The sequence below is a fragment of the Egretta garzetta genome, unplaced genomic scaffold, assembly GCF_000687185.1.
Source record: "Egretta garzetta isolate BGI_Z169 unplaced genomic scaffold, ASM68718v1 scaffold139, whole genome shotgun sequence".
NCBI lineage: Eukaryota > Metazoa > Chordata > Aves > Pelecaniformes > Ardeidae > Egretta > Egretta garzetta.
The window spans coordinates 462,355-484,780 of record NW_009260832.1 but is presented as its reverse complement, the minus strand read 5'-3'; the positions used below and the strand labels follow the sequence as shown (position 1 = coordinate 484,780).

The following is a 22,426-nucleotide window of genomic DNA, read 5'->3' as shown; positions in this document are numbered from 1 at the left end:
GAATGTAGTTCAAAGTTCATTAGATTCAGGCTATTTATTAACTACATTTCCTTTAATTGTTGTGTAGGCCCCCAACATTTTGTAACATCTTGGGATTTTTTTTAAGCAAAATGTAGATGTTTTCACATCCATATGCCAGTGTATGCACGCATCCTTACATTCTATTAGAATGTATATTGGCCCTGTTGCTGTCCAATGGCACAGGGTCTTAATATATATGCCTGTTTCTGTCCCAGAAGTCAGCAAACTAAAGGGGCATTTCCATACCGGTGACATGCTCATATAATCTTTGTTAGCACGAACGTAGCATGTTCTCTTGGTTCAGAGTTGCAGACAGTCTAAACCCTTCCAAACTGCCCTAGCTTAATGTCAGTTGTGTATCAAGTGTTTGGGTGATAGAGTTCACAATTATATTGAATACTTTACATGAAAAGCATTTTAGGAAGGCATGGTATTAGCTAAGGAAAACCAAAACCAAACATATTCATTTAATGGTCAATATTAATCCAGTTAAATTATACAGCTTTGTGGTGATTGCACGCTGATCTTATATGGTGGAAAGACGTGTTCGCGTGACATTTCTCACATGAGGAAACTCCAGCATGTTTTATTCCATTGCATGCTTCATGGTCACAGCAGAAGAGCGTATATCACTGTGGATCAGCGTTGCACTTCAAGAGATGAAGCAGTCAAGGGTAGATAGTACAGTTTCGGATGTCAAATACAACCAGTTATAAAACATTTGAGCTTGCATCTGGTTCAGTACTTGAAATTCGTAAACTTTTTTGCAGTGTCTTTTCAAAATAACAACTCTTCACAAGATGACTGTCAACTCTTAGGATCAGGGTGTTTTCAGAAGGAAAATTGCTAATAATATATGCTGGTTTAATAAAATGAATTTTCTCTTGTATAATTGGTTTTTCCAGTGTTACAACTTTTTGTCCATCTTCTGTGTTGGGACATGACCTGGTCCTATTTTGAACTATGTTGTAACCAAGGCTGCTTATTTCTAAAAGCGTCTTCTGAAGCTGTTACGTTGTTGAGCTTTTGCTGAGGTTCGGAACAGTGAAAGAAAATGCTTTTGGCAGCGTAATGTCATGTAGTATGTGTTGGCTTTGCGAAATGTTTAGAGTAGAGTCAGGATGGGTTCATTTGGTAAGCCATGGAAATGTAAAACAAGGAAAGTGGATTATTGCTTTTTCATTTAGAAGTTCCTGTAATAGGTGAGGGAAGCAAAGGAGGCCATAAGGTAGTTTTAAAATATAGTCTGTATCCCCTTCTAATTAGGTTCTTCTTTTGTCTGTTGTTCTGATCTTTAATGCTTTTTATTAACTTCCTAGATTGTCAATGAAATCTTGAGACTTAATGAGGATCCTAATGTGCAGGGCCTTGCCCTTGACCTCCCGGAAAGCTTATGTAGCAGTAAGGTATTAAACGCTGTGAAACCAGAGAAGGATGTGGATGGGTAAGTGAAGCACTGAGAAATCATAGTAGCAAACGCAAGGCTGATGGCTCTGTAAAATCAATTTTCCCCTGTGCTTTTCATTAATGGATTCCTCAGCCAATGTGTCTAGCTGTGCGATTGAGCAGTGCTAAAAGATGCCGCTGAATCAATGAGAAGTTTTTTGCCGAAGTCATTTTGATCATTATTACCTTTTTAATCTTTATGTACTGTATATTCAGGACAAGGTCTTTTCAAAGAAATCAAACCCACAGTTCTGATTTACTGGTGATACTTAAGGTATTTCAGTAATACAAATGGTAGTCACAAAGTACCGAACACAAACCCCAAGATTTTCTCAAGCAGGATTGATGGAAAAAATGCAGAGAAGGTTTTAACTTCCTTACAGCACTCTCTGGTGGTGGGAGAGTAGGCTGTCATAGTTTGGACCCATTGGCACAACTTGCCGATCAGTCTGGCGTTGCATGGCTTTCTGGAGAGACCATTGACATAATTTAGGTGTCTGGGTTACCATTTTGCTGCTCTTGCAGCCATCTTGCTCTCAACTGCAGACTGTTACGCATTTTTATTATTATTTTTTCCTTTTTTTCCTCTTTGCTTTTTTTTTTTTCATGTCAGGAAAAAAAAATCTGAAAGCCTTGCAAATTAGTTACCTTTCCATTATCTGGAGTACTGAAGATTGACAGAGAATGGAAAATTCAGACTGTCCTTGTCTATAGGAGAGACAAGGTGCAGCACGGAAGTACCCGAGCTCCTCGCAACGAGCCAGCCGGAGCCCAGAAGGATGAGCTGAGCCTGCGGCTCAGCGTGGCTCCGGCAGCACTGGTCTGGTTCTGCTGCAGCTGCTGAGGCGTTTCGGCCCAACGTGCCTGTGTATCGTGGGCTCGTGTTACTTCTTTTAACTCGCAGATCCCTTTCCTGGGCTCTCTTGAGGGGCTCAGTGTTCGTCCAACTGGGATGTGGGATGATACAAGTTAGTCACAGTACAGGACTGTCAGAGGATTTGCTTTTGTGAGACATGTTTGCTCTTGGGCTTAGCTGTTAGCCATGCTACAGGCTTTACTGAGGACTTATGTTACACAGACTCTTTCTTTTCGTTTTTTTAAATTGCCATATTTTCCCCCTGCAGATTGTCCGACGTAAACCTAGGACGCTTGGTACGTGGCGATGCCTATGACTGTCTAGTTCCTCCTACAGCATCTGCTGTGATGGAGCTTCTTGAAGATTTAGGTGAGACCTTCTATCATAAATAGTACATTAATTTTAGCCTAAGTGATTTTCTCCGTTTTAGTCCTGAGAGACAAATATAATCTCACCTCGTTGTGTTTTCTGGTTTGTGTCATTTCCCCACCCAACATATATTTGTCTCCTGCTAGTGAGGAACCTCAGTGAGATCTGAACGTGGTATTTGCAGAAATGAGTTTCAGTCCTATAGGTTTTGAAGCTTAGGCAGGGATTACCTGCCATCGGCAGATTTGATCTCACTGAAGCCACCGAAGCCATCTGAGTCTTCCAAACCAAAAATACAAACATGATGTAGGGATTTCGCTTGACAATTTTGATTGAACAGTTGGAGAAATCCAGGTCTGCCTGTATGTAACTGCTGAGCAAATCTTTTGTGTTGGGTGGTATTGTGTAAATGCTAGCACTGAAATGGCAGATTGGAAGACGCTGTTGGTTTAAGGCAGCGTTTTGGCAGCAGTCTCTAATCTTACAGTGACTCGTAATTGCTGAGGCAAGGATTTCTGACACAGAACTGTAAGCAGGAGGCCAAATGTACCTGGGAACAAACATGAATGGAAGTATTTGTGCAAGTAACGTACCAGAAGAACAGATGCATTTACTAGAATTAGAGAATCGCCGCCTGTGGTCTGTCCTACTGCGTGGGCTCCGAAAGAGTCGGCCGTGATGCCGTGGCTGCCATGGTTGTGCCGGCACACGGCGCCGTCCTGTCGTGAGCCGCTCTGCCGGCGCTTCCCGAGGGCTTTGGTGGCCTGGTAAAGGCTGGGGCGGGGGTGGGATTTCACGTGGGCGCTCCGGCTCTCTGCGGCCCGGTGGAGGCCAGTGCTAGTGCTGCTGCGGCTGAGGGTGGCTGAACGACTCGCCTTGTGTCGCCCAGGTGGAAAGACGGTGCTGCTGGTGGGAGCCGGCGGGGCGGTGGGCGCTGCCTTGCAGTGCATGCTGCAGCGGGAGGGAGCGGCGACCTGGAGCTGCCGGTGGAAAGCCCCTCAGCTGCAGACCACGGTGAGTGCTCTTCTGCCTGCCCGGTGCCTGGGGGTCACCCTGCATCCCCGCTGGTTGGCCGGGCATCCCTGCTGGCCCCCTGCTGGCCCTGCTCCCCCTCGCTGCTGTTCCTGAGGGGGAGGCTCATCGTTTCAGTCATGGGCGGCACTGGAGCTCGCTGGTAGCCAGCGTGGGTTGGGATCTTTTCTCTTCTCCTTCCCGCTTGCCCAGAGATGGTGCTCAGGCAAACGGGAACCGCTACCAGAAGGGGCAGTGGGTACAAACTGAGACACAAGAGGTTTCAGTTGAATATGAAGAAAAACTTCTGTACTTTGAGGGTGACAGAGCCCTGGAACAGGCTGCCCAGGGGGGTTGTGGAGTCTCCTTCTCTGGAGATATTCAAAGCCCGCCTGGATGATGTCCTGTGTAACATGCTCTAGGAGAACCTGCCTTAGCAGGGGGGTTGGACTGGATGATCTCCCGAGGTCCCTTCCAACCCTTGGCGATTCTGTGATTCTGTATGTAGCAGCAGCTGCTATAACTTCATTATTTTGCACCGGTAGCTGTGAGAGAAAGAATTCACAGGTAAAGCTTAAAACAAATGCGTAGGTCTCCCTTTTTCTTTCCCTCAGTGTGAGAGAGATGCCCGCTTTCTTTTTGTCCTGTGATATGGTCATCTGTATGAAATTACTTTCATTTAATTTGTGTCTTAAAGGCTTGCAAATGCTGCCTCTTTTGGGACAAGGAGGATCACAGTATCTTGTCTTTGAAGAGAACAGTAAAAGGATGCAGAGAAATGCAGGAGCCTTAATTCAAAGGATTTACTTTTTGTGGTCTTCCTGGTTGCTTTTCGCAGAGCTTTTAGCAACAACTTAAAAGTCGGTACAACTTCTGGTCAAACTTCCCCATTTGTTCCTTAATCCCACATTTCATAGAATAATGCAGCTGGGAACATGTTGTCCCTTGGGCCTGTGCAGAGGGGTTCCTAATTCGGTCCGTGGCACAGACCCCAGCTATTAGCTGTAGGAGAGATGCACGTTACTCCAGCGGCTGTTTCCGAGTCGCCATAGGGATGAGATGGAAGGGACAAGCTCTTGCGATATATTTGATAGCCCGTGCCACAAGGTGGCAGCCAACGCAAAATGATGGTGTCAAACCTCCGGGAGGAAATAAGTTTAAGCAGCTGTGATAGTTAGAAAGTTCTCTGGCAAACCTGTGTTTTCACAGCTGCAGATGTTTTTGTCAAGCTTGTCTCAGGTCTGTGCTTTAAGTGACTGACAGCACTTAGGAACCATGCGCCTCTCTCAGCGATGGGAGCACTGTGAGCTTCATGCGAGCAGTGTCTCATTCTGCGATTATTTCTCATTGCTTGGGGTTGTGCTAGGGGGGCTGCTTTGGGCTGGATGGGGTGGGTCACGGGGTGACCAGGGTTTCCACTGGTTCACAGCAAAAGGTTTGGAGCAGGCCAGGGCTGCTTGTGCAGTGCTGTCGATGTGCTGGAGAGCGAGCTGTTTCCTTCCACCCAGATGCTTTCTCACAAGCATGCTTTGCTTTTTGGCATTCCCTGTAGCTTACCTCTCACAGCGGGTCGCTGATGGGAAACAGAATAGGAGGCCTAAAGCAGGAGGCAGTTTGAGGCTTTGCACATCAGTCTTCCCAAGTTCATTTTAACTTTTGGCAGTAAAGGAGTTTCTGCTTTGCCTGGAGGACTAATGAGCAGAGCTTGGAGGAAGCCTACCCTTCCCCGTCTGTAAGCCTAGAGCAGCGTGTCACCAAGGAACCCTCAGAGTGCTGCTGAGCCTGGCTTGGATGTAACTCTGTTATAGTTAGCTCTAGCTCTGAGATAAAATCTAATGCATGCAGGAAAGACTGTCCTGTTTCATATTCCCAGAACCCAGAGTGTCAGAAACCGAGCACAGATTTTTCTACTGGACAACGAGGCACTGCTGCCTTGTGGCAGCCTGTATTTGAAGTACAATGTTAGATAGCATTATTGTAGCTGATGATACCAATTTATTTTCTCGTGCTTGTTTGAAATGCTGATAAGTAAAAACAGTTTAAAGACTCACAAGGTTTCTGCTCTTGAGGTTTTTTATTTGAATTTCAAGTAACAAAATGTGTTAGTCGATGTCGAGGTTTTTCCAAGACTTGGAAGAATTAAATCATGTTTGGTTTTTACAGCACAATACACTGACTTGAGACATGGCTATACGCTATTTCTCCTTCCTCTGAACGCGATAGCTCTACAGTAACGGTCCGTGTGCTGTTGTTTGGAAGTATAGCCTATGGCAGCATAGTAACTTCACCTATGAAGTGAGGGATGAACTTACAGAGAGTATGAGCTTTTCTCTGGGATGCATTTGTTTTGCCATATATACCAGGAAAGGAAAAATTGAGCTTAAGGGTAGGTGTATCTTATTTGTCTTAATCCATTGACCGGGCCTGTTTGCACTGAAGCACTAATCCTGAACTTAATGATGTAATGCCTTTCTTAAGCGGGTACCACATCACCTGTGACCAGCTCTGTTGATTTGTTCTTCTTTTTAAAGGATAGCATAACAACAAGTGTTTTCTTTAGAAGTTCTATCGATTTAAATGAGACATACAACATTAAGGTTGTAGAGTTTTTTGGAATAGGTTTTGCATTGCTATGGACTTGTTACTGCTTCTTTTACTCATGCACTTTTGCAAAAATATTTTTAAAATGATCAAGAGGAAGGTATGTTTTAGTCCACTGTAGGAAAAGTCTGACAATGTAGAAGTAGCTCTGCTGACAAACAGCATAATACCATCTACCAGTGGACTTAGTGTGCTGCTTTTAAAGCAAATCTTTTCTGTCCTATGGCAGGAAAAGGGAATAAAATAAATAATGGTGCATTTTCATTTCCTTGCTTTGACCTGCATGAATAATGGACACACTTTGCATGTTCTTTTCCCTCCCCACTTCATATTTTGTCAAGGTGAACAGATTATTAATGTTTATTTTTGTTCCATTTTGGGTTTGCTTGACTTCAGTTAATAAAAATAATCATCGTGGCACAGCTGAGCCATGTCCTTCAACACTTTTGAGCTTCCTGGGTTTGCAAATAAAATCACAAATGAAAGAAAGCAGTATATTTCAGAAGGTTCTGGCACAGCTGTGCATAGTTGCCATGAAGAAATGCTGTTCTTTTTGCATTGATGAGTTGGATGTAAAATAAATTATGAAGTAAGAGAGAAAGACTTGAGCATTTTGGTGGAAACACCTAAGATGTAGTCATTCTGTTAAGCTTTGTGTAGATAACTCTTCAAAGTGCAATCACTACAGCGTGCCTGAAGAATGACCTAGTGAGATACTTTCAGGAACATCTCACTTGTTGTCATTTAAAAATGGGATTACTCAAAAGTCAATTCAGCATCGCAGATGAAGAACGGAACTGATGTGCTTAATGCTTTATTAGGTTAGAAGTAGACTTTCTAGTTTGAAAGGAGGTTATCAAATAGCTTAAAATTGAAAAATACAGAGTATTTTCTTCCCAAAACACGGATAATACTTAGTGTTATTATAGAATTTAGTTTCAGTCATGTAAATTCAGTCAGTCATGATTTCAGCACATCATCTTACATGCAGTCTGTATGTGAACTACGTTATGCCTGTTATATGAAAGATGCTATCCTACAGTTTTATTGTAAAGGAACTGAAAAGCGGTCTATCTAGGTATTATTAGGAATGGAACACTTGGTTGTAAAAGCCTGGTTGAGAAGCAGGGGAGTGGTTCAGCTGGAATGCGTCAATGGGAGGTTCCTTTTCAGGTTGGATAAGAACCTCGTTTAGCCAGTCTGCTTTTCCTTAGAGCCAACACTTCAGCTTCAGACTATGAGACATCTCTTAGTCATTTGCTGTCCTGTTTTTGCTGTCTTGATAAGACCAAGAGTCTTGGTACTGGCAGAAAAGTACATTTTGTATCGTAAGTAGGTAAGTAAGCGTGAGAGAACATGAGACCAGGTATGCGGATCCCATAAAAGCAGAGGAGAGAGAGGCTGTGTGAGAGTGTCTGATGACGATGTTGTAGATGAAGTATTTCTACTTCAACATTTTATGTGCATCGTATCTGTACCTTGCAATTTGCAATTTATCTCCCAGTCTGTGAGGAAGAGGAACAGTTCCAAAGGCATGCATCGTAGCGGTAGGCTTGAGCCCATAGTAGAGATGCAGACCTAATTTTCATATGCACTGTGTGGGGTGAGTGCATTCAGGGTGATGTGGTAGGGAAGGGGCTGTCAGAGTCTGGGCAAGATAGGGGTAAGCAGCGGGCTGGTGGCTGCTCGCTGTGGCTCATCCCTGAGGACCATGGCCGGGGGGGGAGGGATCAGAGCAGACCATGCAAAGTTGCCCTGCTGAGTTGCCAATAATTTGCAAACCTTGAACTTCCTGAGGTAGAGATGGAGCTGGAAGAAACCATGTAAGGAGAACATGCCTGGGTGGAAAAAGTACCTGAAACTAGTCATTGACATAAGAATTTTTCAAGATTTCAGAAAGTAATTAGAGTTGCTGTGATTGAAGTGGGACCTGATCTGTAAACTGGTGTGTAAAACGTTTTTTTTTCATCAGGAGAGTAGTGAGAAAACTTTGAATCAGGTTCCTATTCCTCATCCCACCTCTTAAGTTTTAGCTGGCCAACCTCAGACCCAGGAAACTGCAGACTTTTACATTTCAAATGTTAATTTAAAATTTTTTTTCTTTGATCGTGTATTTAAAAATGGTTTTCTTCGCAGTCAGTTTTAACTATGGGGAAATGAAATTTTTATGTAGGCTTTGTGGCAAAATGGGTTTTCAGCTATCTGGAATATACAGCTACTTTGTACCATTATCGTTAAATTCTTGGCTGGAAAGTCTGTATTGTCGTTTTAACATTTGGTGTTCTGTCTTGGGAATGGGAGGTGCTTTTTAATCTGCTTCTACTTAAATCTTGGTGGAGAAAGTCATATTTTGTTATGAGGTAAGGTTTCAGATTATTTATTGGCACAGTTCTTCCCAACTGAAAAAAAAAATGTCCCGGTGAGAAGGCAGGGCACTACTCAAGTATTAGCTTACTTTGTCTTCAGCCCATTGCCCAGTGCACTAGGGGTGGTTTGGCATGATGCTCTGCGTTCCTTCCTCTGCCTGGTGGGACACAGCCTTGCTGTCCAGGGAGCACCGGGCAGTCGGTTGCCCTGTGGCCGCACGTTCCCCCTCGTGGGCATCTCCTTGACCTTCTGGCTGTAGCTGCCTGTAGGATTTGCCTCCTGTCAGGTGCATCCTCTCTCTGGAGAACGCGCGGTGCATTTCCTAGGAGGTTGATTGTCATGATTTCGTAGGTCTTTTCCATTTCTAATGTCTGTGATTTGTTTCTGATGTAGGAGATAAGCCTGCACATGCCTCCCAAGGCTTGCTGCTTGCTTTAGTGATTTAAATAGCAGGAGAGTTGGACTAGATGATCTCCCAAGGTTCCTTCCAACCCTTGCCATTCTGTGATTCTGTGAAAAGAGTAGGTTATGGCAAGAGGAGAAAAAGCAAGGGAGGCATGGGCACGAGTTCTTGTGAGTGAAACCAAAATGCCCTGATGGAGATCACATAAATCTCTTCCAAGGACACTCAAAATTCTGTAAACAGCTGTTTTGCTTTCAGTGGACTTGCTCCCCCAGTCAAACAAGTTTCTGGATATAATTTTTTTTTAAATCATCACGGGGAAAAAAATTCTGTAAAGTGTTTGCAATATATTCTTTATTGACTCTCCAGGATCTTTTTCAATAGTTGTACATAAAATACTTGTTTATAGCAAGAGTTACAATTGTATCTGTGTCTTCCCCCCCCCCCCCTTTACATTTACTTTTTTTGAAATAAGGAAAAGGAAATCATGGTGAGGAAGGCTCTGAGATCAGTGTGCCTTCAACCTGTAGGGTGACTGTTCGCTGCCATGCGATACAACTTTTTTCATGGAGGAGGTCGGGCAGGGCAATGAAACAAAAGGTTCTGCTCGTTTTCCAAGACACGTACGGGTATGTGCAACATTAGCCATCTGAACTAGTGTTAAAGCTGGCTACAAAAATGACTGTGTTCAGCTGTTAAGAACATTTTTTAACATTATCATGGGTAGTCATAGAGATGAATATTCAGTCAGGTCAGGTTTTTTTCTGGCATTATAGTTACGTTGGATCAATTCTGTCCTAAGTATGTTGGCTGAACATTTGTCAAAATTATTACTTGTTGCGTACAGCTCTCAATTGGTTCATAGTTTCGTGATGCTAAGTGGTGTGCAGAACTCTCAGTCCTTGTCCCAGAGGCTTCGCATGGGATGACATACCTGACTTGCAGTATATGAATTATAACTGCTAGAATGTGAATCATTATTTTTGTTGCAAAAAAGACTGGATGCATGTAACTGAGAATAGTCACTGTTTTTCTCTGTGTTGATGGTGTTGACTCCTAGAGCAGAGGCTGCGCCCTTTTGCAGGGGAAAGTGCATCTTCAGCGTGGTATTCATAGAATCATAGAATGTTTTGGGTTGGAAGGGACCCCTAGAGGTCATCTAGTCCAACCCCCCTGCAGTGAGCAGGGACACTGCTAACTAGATCAGGTATTCTTGGTACAGAAGTCATTGCAGCATCTTTTTATCCAAATCTGCTTGCAGATTCCTCAGTATGATTTGACCTGACGCTGGTCAAGCGCATTATGCCTTATGTGGCCACCTAGAAGTGGCATGTAAGTTGATATTTGCACCAGAGGTGGGAGTGTAAGCACTTTGGATGAGGCTGAATGACTGTGGAGGCTGTAGGTTTGCAGGCAATCATAGGAGCGTTGCAGGGCTTCTGACTGAAGCCTGAATCAGCTCATTGCATTAGTCATTTGTCAAGCAAGTAAATCTTCTCCCACACTTTTGGCTTTGTTTCCGCATGTGGGTCTCTAAGGAGGGTTAGGCCATCCTTGTGTCCTCTGAGGGCAAGATGGAGTTTTTTTAGCTTTCTGCCTTTTCCGCCACAGTTACGCTCTTCTCCCCTCCTGGATGCTCAGCTGTGCCAAAAACCTGCTATCCTGACAGGATTTGTTGCTGTTCTTTCTTGGCAGGAGTGCTGGGCAGGGTTGCATCAGAACATTTTTGGCCAAAAAAGAAGCTGGAACGCTTGTCAGTCACAAATCAATTCATAGAGAGGCTCACCGAGTTTGTGACACTTGGTATTAATTTACATTTTTCAAAATATCCCCCAAATCACCGTATCGCTGAAATAATTTTTACATACAGGCTTGAGGCAGTGCTGTGCCCGTATTTTGCTTTTGTAGTGGATCTATATACATCTGCCTCTGGTGCTGCCCCTTTATCTCATGATGATTCCGATAACCGGTACAGGGCCCTGTTTCAGAGGAGGTTGTTGACTGTAAGAATTTTTGTAGTAACCATTTTTGTTCCAACATCTGTCAGGTTGAACTAAATCAGAGGCACTGATTAGCAAACATGAACTGAGAAGGAAGAAAATGCTTTAATTGGTATTCTTCAAAGGCATTGATGTTTGCAGATCAGGTCATCTTGCATTCCCATCCACTGGCCTGGTTTTCTACTGTCAGATAATCTGACTGTACTCTTTATAATTGCCTATTTACTGTCTTTCAACCCTTCTCTTTCTTAAGTGTCTCCAAGTTATCCTGTTGGACAGATCTTTGGACAATGATAGGGCTTTTTCTTTGAAAGCATGTAATCCCCATTAAATATTATTGGTGCTGACTCTGACCCCACTCACCTGATTTCACAGTTTGTTTACATGACTTCATTTTAAATGCTGCTGTTCTTAAATTTCATGTAGGGTAAGAATCAAGCCATCACTTTGGAATTGTTGTTGTCTTCAAATACTTTGCTCAAAAGACTACTGCTGTGTAAGTGAATATTATAAGATGCATATTCAAGAATGTTTTTCTAACATTGAATGCTTGTTTTGTTTCTGGGGGGTGTTTTGGGCTGTCCCTAGCTTCATCACGCGGATGTGGTGGTAGTTGGCAGTACAAAGCCTGACGATGTTCCTGTGAGCTGGATAAAGCCTGGAACCACCGTTATCAGTTATTCTCGTGACTTGCTGTCAGGTAAGAGGCATTGATAGTTCTTGAAAGTGGTGTACCGGCGAGTCTTTGAGATAAGCATGTGGCATGTTGGTGGCAATGCAATGTGGTTAAAAGCTACATCTTGGGCAGAGGGCCTTTAAAAGTGGGTGTTTGTGTACAGGGGATGTATACGCCGTGTCTCTGATGTATAAACAGGAAAAAGATGTCAGATGAAGGAAGAAAGGCTGGAACGGATTCTTCCTACCAGGACTGTTAAATTGATGATGCTATGGATTCAAAGAATTCAGAGGGAAGACTTTCGGGTCATCAGACCAGCTGTTATTTAGTGCTGTTTTGTACAGTGTGTTATCCTGTGACTTCTGTGGACTCACCTGGAACGTGGGGAAGAGAGAAGAGGGGCAAAATGATCAGCTGCAAAGTGCTGTGGAGCTGTATGCAGAGAATGGTGCAGGAGGGAGTAGAGAAACCATGTGTAGCTCAGAAAAGGCAGAACATCTCCTACAGTAATTACTTCTACAAAAGGAGTTTGGATTCCCCTCCCTCCTCCTCCCCTGACTGGCTGGGGAGGAGGGGGTATATGTTCATTAATTTCTCAGTTGAAAAATGCTACAGAATTTTATTAGGAATAAAACTAAGAAAGCTTCCCAGAAGTTACTCTATTCTACTGCTAGAATTGCATTTCCTGTAAAATTCCTTAAAGTCCTGTGAAAAAAGATATTTTCTAGATTTTTCATATATGTATGAATTTGGCTGTTCGGTGTTCAATGGGGCTGTGCTGTGAATGAACAGGAAAATAAGGAGCTGCATGGGTAGTGTGATTGGTTAATGCGTGTTTCTAAATCTATCACAAGTGTGCTTATTGACATCTATTGAAACAAAACTGGGGAAATGGGCATGAGGCCAAGGAAAACTAATTGTATGGGTCTTAAACTAGGGATACTCCCTAAGGACAAAATTAGCAGACGCTCTGTGCAGAGCTAGTGCAAGTTTGGGCTCATAATAAAGCAGCTGCTGTTCCCATGCAAAGCACGGCCTTAGCAAGAGACTCCTTTCTTTGTCTTTCATGATGTCCTCTTGACTTGAACACACGCTGCAGGTGTGGGAGATCTGGGTTATTACTCAGTCAGTTGTCTGAAGGCATTTGGGTATTTGTCTTCCACCTCCCAGAGCAGCACTCCAATCCTAATGCAGATCTCGGGGGTGGGTTCCGAGCCTTATCCCTTGCTGATGCTGCACAAGTTGTCCAAAAATAATTCATGTTTTCTTTTTCCTAGCCGACTGATGAGGAAACTCCTGGCATCTTTTAACACCCACTGATATTGCATAGGGGTTTTTGGACACAATTGTTAAGTATCTGTGGGGCAGGGCTTGGAGCATAGGTGTCTGCAGCAGGTACCCAACCTAGTAGTATAACATACTCTTATATGAAGGAGAAATGGGGGAGAAAGGGAAAGGGGCAGAGAAGAGAGGGAATGGTGGTACAGCAGTAGCACCTATAAATAGATAAATAACTGAAAAGGAGCGGCCCTTCCTCATTTTAATCCTTCTCAGCAGAAACTTCTTAGATGTCGGACCTGGCGTAGGGGTGCAGGTCTCTGACGGCGGGATGGGGGTAAGCCGGTCCTCACTGTCTGAGTGGGCACCACTAATGACTGAACTGCCCCAGCTCTGTGCGCGGCCTGGTGCAAATCCCACTTTCAGCTACCCAGTTCTTCCATTGCAGAGGGAGTATGGGTCTTCAGAGACCTAAAAGTTATGCAGTGTAACTGCATGCCATGTTTTGAGATTTCAGTATCTTCATACCTTATCTGTCTTATATGGATAATATTCATGTTTCCCTTCCCTAAAAGACTGCTGTTAGGAAACCTGCATTAAAACATTTGAGTGGTGTTCACGTACCACAGCAACGTTCATTCTTAAGGCAGGGAACATAAGATTTGGCATAAGCATGTCCATTTCTTTCCATTTTTCAAGTTGTAGCAGTGGGCTGTGCTAAGTACAGCATTTCTTTGGAAAGGCGGCATGAGATTTTTAGCAAGATAATTTAAATAGAGCTTATCTACCAAATCTCCATCTGTCTTTACGGTTATGCTTTTGAGATTGTCAGAATCTTGGAGAAACTCCGAAAGTATAGCAGAAATGCATTTTAGCCCCTTTAAAAAATGCTGGCCTCGAGACTCACGAGAGAGGTACATGAAACTCGGGTGTCTGACAGGAAGAATGCACTCAGTTTAATTGCAAGATATTTATTAAAAGCATATTACGGAGCAGTTTTGACCTTGGAGAAATAACTGAATCTTAGAACCAACTCTTCTTTTTCAATGTGCAGTGAAATCTGGCTGAGGTACTTGGAAATTGTTCTGGCTTTTTTCTTGCTTTAGAGATGTCCAGCTTAACATCTGTGGGGTCACAGGAGCTAAACCAAGCCTGAAAGCAACAATGGCTGTGAAAAAGCTTCTTGCTAGACGATGGCTAGATTTCTGTCTTACATAGGTAGACATGTAGTCTAACACACTCGTATATTTTAAAAGCACTCAAAATTTGCAAGGGCACAGCTGAATTGAGCAGCTGTAATGATGAAAGCCAGGAGAGTCGAGCTAGAAGTGCTTGCTCCAAAGTGACAGAATTCTTTCAAGTATTTGTTTAATCTGATGAAAGATTTTTAAATTACCGCAATTTTGAAATGTCCTACAGTATCTGGCAGTGCAACATCTTATTCTGCTGCACTAATGAATTGGAATCAAGTGAGTGCTGGTAGCATCTTGCAGGAAAATACTTTATATATAAATGTATAGAAATGAAAATCAAGTTTCTGAACAGAACTTAAGGATGCCAAAATTATTTGTGATTTGATGTCCAGCTCCTTTGGGGTCACTTGAAAGCTGAAGCTCATATGTTTTAAGTAGGTGACTGGGAAATTCAACCACTTCCCCACCTCTTCTCTATTCTAAGCTGCCCAAGCAGACGGGTGGCGCCCAACAGCACCTCTCGCCCATCGGCACAACCGGGTGCGAATAGGTGGGCGGATGGGCCTTCCTTCCAGCGAGTCAGGGGAGGGAGCACAGTGTCTGCAGTTCAGCTGATCTTCTGGCCGTAATCCAAAGCAGAGAGTGCTATTCCGGCTCCCATCTGGAAAATTTATCCTAAGAGAGCTGTTGCAATCCCGTGATTGTCTTGCTAGCTCATGCGTGCGTGACTTTCACCTCCAGCTTCACCTTCACCCCTGTAAAAGCCTGGTTGGTCATTTGTGGGGTGAGTGTGTAGCATAGGCAGCCCAAGAGAAGTGGTTTATTGAAGGGAAATGTCTAATTCTGATCTGTATTTACACACATGCTAGCTCTGCCCTGATAAAGAAGTCATATTAAGCCAAATAACATAAAAAGTCAGAATGTTTCTGTAAAGCACAGCTGTCTGAAAGGGGATTTTAAACTTCATTCTTCCTACTTCATTTGTCTCTTTGGCAGCTCGCCCAGCCCAGTCTCAAAGCAACAACAGTCAACTTATGACTGTGATAGACTGTTCCAGTAAAACTCCTCTGTCTGAGTCTAAAACTGAGCATCTCCAGAAGATGATTTTTTTTTTTTTTTGAATGGCAAATGTTAGTGCAAGCAGAAGGACTTTTCAGACACTTTCTTAATTAGAGGTTTATGACAGGACTGTCACCTTCTGCCTGGTTGGCTTTGTCACTGATGTATAGGTGCCTGCTGGCAAGAAAGCTTGAGAAAGGATTGGAAAACATACCGAATGAGGCTGAGGGTGTCTGCGGAGAGGGTCTCTTGCTCTCTTGGTGCTGGGTGTGAGGGAGCGGGCTGGAGCTGGGCACGGCGCGGTGGGGTGCTCTGCTGGCTCCTCTGCCCACCGTGCTGGCTCCAGCCGGAGGCTTCTGTGCCCTGCCAGCTCCGGGACCCTTGTCGAGAGGATGGGGCAACCGTGCGAGGCATTGTGAGCGTTTTCTGGTCGGTGCAGATGGGATGAGTAAAGCAAGAGCTTGACCAGGTCAGGGTTTGTACTTCAGTTCCCCTGTGGGGGAAAGGTTAAAGCTGTCGGCATATAGTTGTTTTGGTTTTTTTTTTTTTATTAAAATTACGTCAACGCCCTTCAGAATGCAACTAGGGCCTTGATATGCCCACAGGGACTAGGATGTGAATTTTGGAGAAACTGTGTCCAGATAAAAGTCAAGAAGCAGCAACAGAAGAACCGGCCAAAAGAAGCATTACAGGCAAATGACAAAATAATATGTTTAGTTAGGGTAGCTAATGTATGATTATTATATGATATATTGCCACTAGAAACAATTGCAACTGTCTCTGAAGTTGGAGTCACTCCGAGTTGTGTAGACTCTTCACGATATCTACTTTTAATGTCACATTGAAGAAGAGAACTTTTGCTGCTTAAAAATTTTGTTCATATTCTGATTCCAAGTTATAAATCCCATTGGATGATAACCCTGTGTATAGTATTTTGTGATCATTTCGTTGTTCTCTCTTGCTGTTAATGGGCATGTGCAGAAGACAGTCTTTACGATGCTCATTCAGGTGTTCTGTTTAAAAATATGTGTAGCTTTTCAAATCCTCACAGCTGTCTGGGTTGTTTGTTTGAGGTTTTTTTGTCCCAAAGCAATTATTTGGATCCTGGAATTAATTTCTGTGTTTCCTTACTTTCTTTTTCAAGTATGTGTATGCTTCATCAAATGCATATGTGTGTTTGCGTAATATGCTTCAGAGCATACAGTCGTGCTCTGATTTTCACACTATATCCGTCCTCCTGGGTGATTTCATTTGAAGTGTTAAGGAAGCCGCCTATAATTTTGTCAATGACATTGTTAAATTTCATGTCAGCCTTCAGAAAATTTTTGTTTGGATGTAGTCTTCAAATACACACGCTCCCACTCACAAAAGCTTTGTGATTTATTTGTGCAATACTTCTATTTTACAGAGAAACACAATGATGGTCAGCAAAACAGCCATGCTGCTGGAAACGCGGTTGGTTCTCTCGCAATAGCGATGCGCATGCAGGTTGGTGTGACTTCAAACTTTGTAAATTTGTTGCTCTCCCTGTAAGTTGTAGAAATTACTTCTACAGTTTAGGTTTTAATTTTTGTTTTGCTCTTCTGCACATCTTGCCCGCCTTTGCTTTTGATAGCAACTCGTAATCGATTAGTCAGGGTGAGTCATGCCTGTTGCATTTAGTTAGAGAAAGGTAAATTAAAAACCGAACATGTCGTAATTCTGATGATCACAGTAAAGCTTGGCAGAAGCACTTGGATCAATAGACGAATGTTACTTATTCTGGTCAGACAGCAAAGATTCATTATGTCTGCACACGTTTTTGGGGGCGTGATGGATGGAGGGTCCAAAAGTTTGTTGTTTTATGTGAAGCAGCATGAGTCAGTGAACAATTAATATCTTCCATTATTTTTAAGGTGTGAGAGAATAAAAGTAATTCTCCATTTTACCAGAATAAAATCTCCAAGTGCCTAATTAGCGACTTTTCTCTGCCACTTATGTGCTAATGGTCTTGTCCCTTTCTGAAATGTGGACAGTAATAGTGCAGCGGTTGTTTTTCCTTTCATCCTAAAACCACAAAGTGGAAAGACTTTTAAGTTTGTTTTTTCTTAGCCTTTGCCATAGAAGCTATTTCAACACACTCGTGAGATCATTTGAAATTAGTGTTCAGCGTTTATGATGCAGCTGGTGTGTGCTGTTTTCTTGTTTAAAAACAGAACATGGTAAAAAACACGGAGCGATGGATCCAGTCCCAGCAGTACAGGAAATGGGACCTCCGCTGCTTGAAACTGCAGCCCCTCTCCCCAGTGCCCAGGTAATAAGTGTTTGGGTTTTGTTGGGTTTTTGTTTGTGTTTTTTTAATTAAAAAAAAAAAAAAAAAGAGTAGGCAAGTGTTAAACATGACAATGAACTTAACACTGGTCCGTGTCTAATTTATTTTTTAATCTGCTGACGTGGACTGCATGTTGTGCTTTTTTGTTGTATGCCTCATTGTGACCGTGTCCTTCTGTTTCCTCTCAGTTTTTACTTTTATGATGTGCGTTGGAGCCAAGCTTTATTTAACGAAGACCTAAAGCTGCAATATTCCATTGAGGGAGGGAGGTGAAGCGTTGTGGCATGTCAACAGAAATACAAAATATAGCAAGTTCCTAATCACTAAACCCCCACATAGGAAGGTGTTTATGGATCTAGTTAAGGCCCAGTGATTTCAGTGGCGTTTGATCTTGCATTTGTTTTCTTCCCTCAGTAGAAGTACTTTCTTCTGCATTAGACTTTTAAATTCCTGTCTAGATGTGAAAAGCAGGAAGCGTATTTATTCTCATTGCCAGAATCTTTTCAGTTGGTTTCTGTCATTCGCCTCCCAAGGCTCATGTCCAGCCTGCAGGGGTTTCAGGTCTGCCTTGGCACGGCTGCTGACATCTCTGACGTTTAGAGCAGCCTGAGCCCTTTGGTGTGTGCTAAAGTGCTTTTCTGTGTGCTGGTTGTGTTGGGAGATGGAGAGAGGAACCAATGACTTGAAGCGAGGTTCTGCCATATAGGAAAGCTTTGAAATTTTTGCGTGCTTATTTGTATGTGTGCTTCTGAGCCACGCAGATGATAAAGGGAATGGAGCACCTTGCATAGGAGGAGAGGCTGAGAAAGCTGGGACTGCTCAGCCTGGAGCAGAGAAGGCTCAGGGAGGATCTTATAAATGTGTATAAACACAAGGGTAAAAAGAGAACGGAGCCAGGCTCTTTCCAGCGGTGCCCAGTGATGGGGCCAGAGGCAGTGGGCACAAGCTGAAACACAGGAGGTTTCCTCTGAACTTCAGAAAACACTTTTTTACTGTGAGGATGACACAGCGCTGGCACAGATTGCCCAGGGAGGTTGTGGAGTCTCCCTCCTTGGAGGTATTCAAAAGCCTGGGCAACTCACTGGCTCTAGGTGGCCCTGCCTGAGTACGGGGTGTCCGACCAGGTGACCTCCAGAGGTTCCTTCCAACCTCAGCCGCTCTGTAAGTCTGTAATTCAGAATCCCGCTGCTGTGTTTTTGGAAAGCTGTAACAACATGTTTTCTTTTCTAAGCATTTTGATTCAGTTTTCGCTGTCTCTGACAACAGTTTAATGGGAATGGATGCAATTGTAATTTAAAACAGAGATGCCAAAAGAATGAGTTTTCTATTGTACCCGGGGGCGCGAGGGGGAAGAAATGCTTGAGCTTTTCCTGGGCCAGCATGTAACATTTCTAGAATTAAAGTCTGAAAAATCTATCCTTAAATAATACTTTTAAAAGGTAGGTTAAAGCATGCAATGTCACGAATGTGATGGTGAAAAAACTGCCAGAAAAAGTATTCTCAACCCTCTCTATGACATTGTGTGTTTAGTACATAAATATTTACATAATTAATATATAATGGCGTATAATATAGCCAGTAATAGGATTTCTGTTTATTTGATAACTCTAGAGCTTTATGTCTTTTTTTCTTTTAAACATAAAATAACTCATCAGATGGAAAGTATCCTACAATAAAATGTAATCTTACAGTAATACACCACGTTGTGTGGAAACAGATGGAGTTTTCATTGAAAATGAGGCAAAGCTGCTTAAGCACTAAAACTAGGAACATCTGCTTTTTGATTTCTGTGAGATCTGGGTGTTAACTTAAGTATTGCCAAAGATATTGGAAATGGAATGGAAGATTTTCTTACAAATATGCGGTAAAAAAAAATTCCAGCACACAGGCTGAGTAGATTTAGAGCTTTCCTCCATCTTTTAAATTTTCCTGTATTTTGTAAATTATGACTTACCATTGTCATTGATGGACTTTCTGTTTAACAGTTCTCGTTCATGCAGAAGAACCCTTGTTGCACATTTCCAGCAATATTGAATAATGTAACTTATTGAATAATTCTGGTATTTCCCATATAGAAAGTTTATTGTCAGATTGAAAGAGCTAGCTACAAATGTAGACTTCTAAATGCTAGTTATAATAAAACCTTTAACTTCCTGCATTTTAGAAAAGGCTTGTACCAGAAATAATAGACTAGATGTAAACATTTCATATGCGTTGTTTAGCCCCAGTAGTAATTAAGGTATAAATGTCAATTCATTGTGAAATTATGCCTTTTGACACTTTATTGCATGTATCAGCATGCAATCTGTCATTAAAGGGTTTCTAATTTGCTAAAAGTCTAGTTGGCTTGAAGGTTCTTGAGTGAATTTCAGATGGGAAAATGACACCAGCAATGGTTTTACCAATAGAGAACTGTTAGCATCCACTGTCAATTTCACTTGACTTCTGAAAATATTTGTAATTTTATTCATCTAGAAATTCTTTACCTTTTAATTTTAATTTATTTATAAGTGTACAGCTTGGTTAGTTTTGCTTCTTCCATTTTTTACCAGTAGTGATACCTGCAGGGTGGGAAAAGCCTCATTGTTTCTTCCAGAACTCTGAGGGGGGGGGTGTTTGTGACCTGTGATGTTTGTAAGCCACACCACCTTGTGTTCTTGATACATTTTTTTTATGGCTAGTTGTGTTTGAAGTAATGGGTAAGAAAGCCAAAGGTATATGCTTCTATGCGAGAGGATGCGCTTAGTGTGTCTGAAAGGCAGCAGATTCCAGGTTAGTATTTGCAATGAAATGGTCTGCAACCCAACCATTGAGTGCTGTGATTGAGTAGCTGCTTCTCCTGTAGTATTGGATTATGTGTCATGGGATGCATGATTTCTGGGTTTTGCTTAGCTGCTGCAGGGTGCAAAAGTGGGATATTTGGGAATTAGAATTGAATAATAGTCCCAGTTTAGGATATCCACAAAGAATTGCAAGCAATTAAGTCAGCACAAACTGACCATTTGCTGGTGGATGCAGAACAGCCGAAGTCCACACATAGAGCTGAGACCTGGCAGTAGTTCTGTGTTCGTCTGGGGATATTTGAGGTCTCGCAGACCGTTTGAAAGTTCAGGACATTAGCTTTGATGCCATTGCCAGATTCTATCTTAAAAAATATTGTAATCAACTGAAACTGCAGGAAGGAATTTAGCCTGGTTAGGCTGAAAGTAATTAATCTCTTGGTAATTTTTTAACTTGCTTTTATGGTGATGTGAGCAATTCAAAGCCAAAGGAGACAACTCCTCACATCATGTGTGCTGGGCCCTGGACTTGACTGCCGCAGGAGCTTGCAGCTGCTAAGGGCTGGACATAAGGGGCAACCAGGTCAAGCTCACAAAAGAAAAATCCATATAGGAGTATTAAATCCAAAGACCCCAGGTGGTCTAGGTCAGGAATTGCAGATACAGTAGTGTCCCCTAGCCTACAGCCACCTCCTCTCAGGCAGTCTACCTCGTGTGCTTACCCCATGCTTGTTCTCTTGCCTCAGCTGCCACTGACAGTCCTCACTGGAAATAGTTTATAAGCTGCCCGGGCTTCTGGCCTGAGCCCTCTGCATTAAACTCCTGCTATGTGGCCGTTTTCAATTCAGCTGTGTTTTAGAAGTGCATGAGTTGTTCTTCAAAAGCCTTGTTTCCTTCGGTGCCCTCATGGGGGGGTAGCGAGGCTTGGCTTGATAGCCATGCCCTCGAAAGAAAGGCTCTAGATGCACAAGCGTCGGATTAAGCTGATGTGTTTGTGTGACTGTTGGCTAAGGAACATATGCGCTTTCTAGTAAGGCGTACATGCTGAAATATAGCAGGAGGGAGGAGAAGAAAACCAAACCCAGAAACATCCATTCCGGTGGGGCATGCCTGAGCATCCAGCAGACACGTCTCTAGCTTGATATGAAAGCATTACGTAATATTTGGAATCTGATTAAACGAGAGAACTCTGTGAAACTGTAGCAATTAACAAACACTGCGCGTGATTTTCAATGTTATATTAGGTGTTAGTGAATATTTAGGTTTGGTTAATAAAATGTGAGAGAGGATTGAAAAACTGATGACAATAACCCCATTGTTGGAGTATTTGCTGTTGTTTTGTGCTCTGTCGTCGACCACCTAAGCCGAGAGAAATCTCCTGGCTCCTATTTGTTTTCTTTTCCAGTGATATTGAGATTTCCCGAGCACAGAGTCCAAAAGCTGTTGATGTACTTGCCAAGGAGATAGGATTGCTTACAGATGAAATTGAGATCTATGGCCAAACCAAAGCCAAAGTACGTTTGTCCCTGCTGGAAAGGTTAAAGGATCAACCAGATGGAAAATACGTTCTAGTTGCTGGGTAAGAATGCACAGTAATGTCATTAATGTCCATTTTGATACAAACATGCAGCTTACATCTTTTTAATACACTGCACAAATAAGAACCCTGAATATTTTTGTCTGTACGTTGCTCTCTTCTGAAAGCCAGCAGGTTTTGAAATTTTTTGAAGTAATACAACTTTTTTTCCAAACTGTTATTATTGAAGTAAAGTATATTTTATAGAAGGTAGTTTGTTCCAAGCTTCTTAAAAGTTATCTGTTGGTGCATAGAGGTTTTTTTACCGTTTTACCAGAATTTTAAGTGTTTAACTTGATATTTAAGTCTTGGATGTATTTTGGCTGTTTATAAACCAGCTTAATAAACAGAACTTTATAAACAGAAGCTACATGCTAATCGGTTGATATTAACAATAAATACTTTTTTTATTGAAGAACAGATTACAAAGTTAAAAAGGCCATTTTTTTTCCTCTGAAATGTAGACATGTCTCCAGGCA

General features: G+C 42.5%; 1 protein-coding gene across 1 annotated transcript in view; it reads left to right on the top strand.

Annotated features, from left to right (window-relative positions):
- MTHFD1L (methylenetetrahydrofolate dehydrogenase (NADP+ dependent) 1 like) overlaps nucleotides 1-22,426 on the top strand; it is a 158,033-nt gene that overhangs the window by 8,243 nt on the left and 127,364 nt on the right. Inside the window, exons 5-11 of the mRNA XM_035902367.1 lie at nucleotides 1,341-1,465; nucleotides 2,592-2,692; nucleotides 3,582-3,706; nucleotides 11,663-11,774; nucleotides 16,689-16,768; nucleotides 17,476-17,573; nucleotides 21,777-21,950. Of these exons, the coding sequence (XP_035758260.1) occupies nucleotides 1,341-1,465; nucleotides 2,592-2,692; nucleotides 3,582-3,706; nucleotides 11,663-11,774; nucleotides 16,689-16,768; nucleotides 17,476-17,573; nucleotides 21,777-21,950 (815 nt within the window). The remainder of the gene's footprint in view (nucleotides 1-1,340; nucleotides 1,466-2,591; nucleotides 2,693-3,581; nucleotides 3,707-11,662; nucleotides 11,775-16,688; nucleotides 16,769-17,475; nucleotides 17,574-21,776; nucleotides 21,951-22,426) is intronic.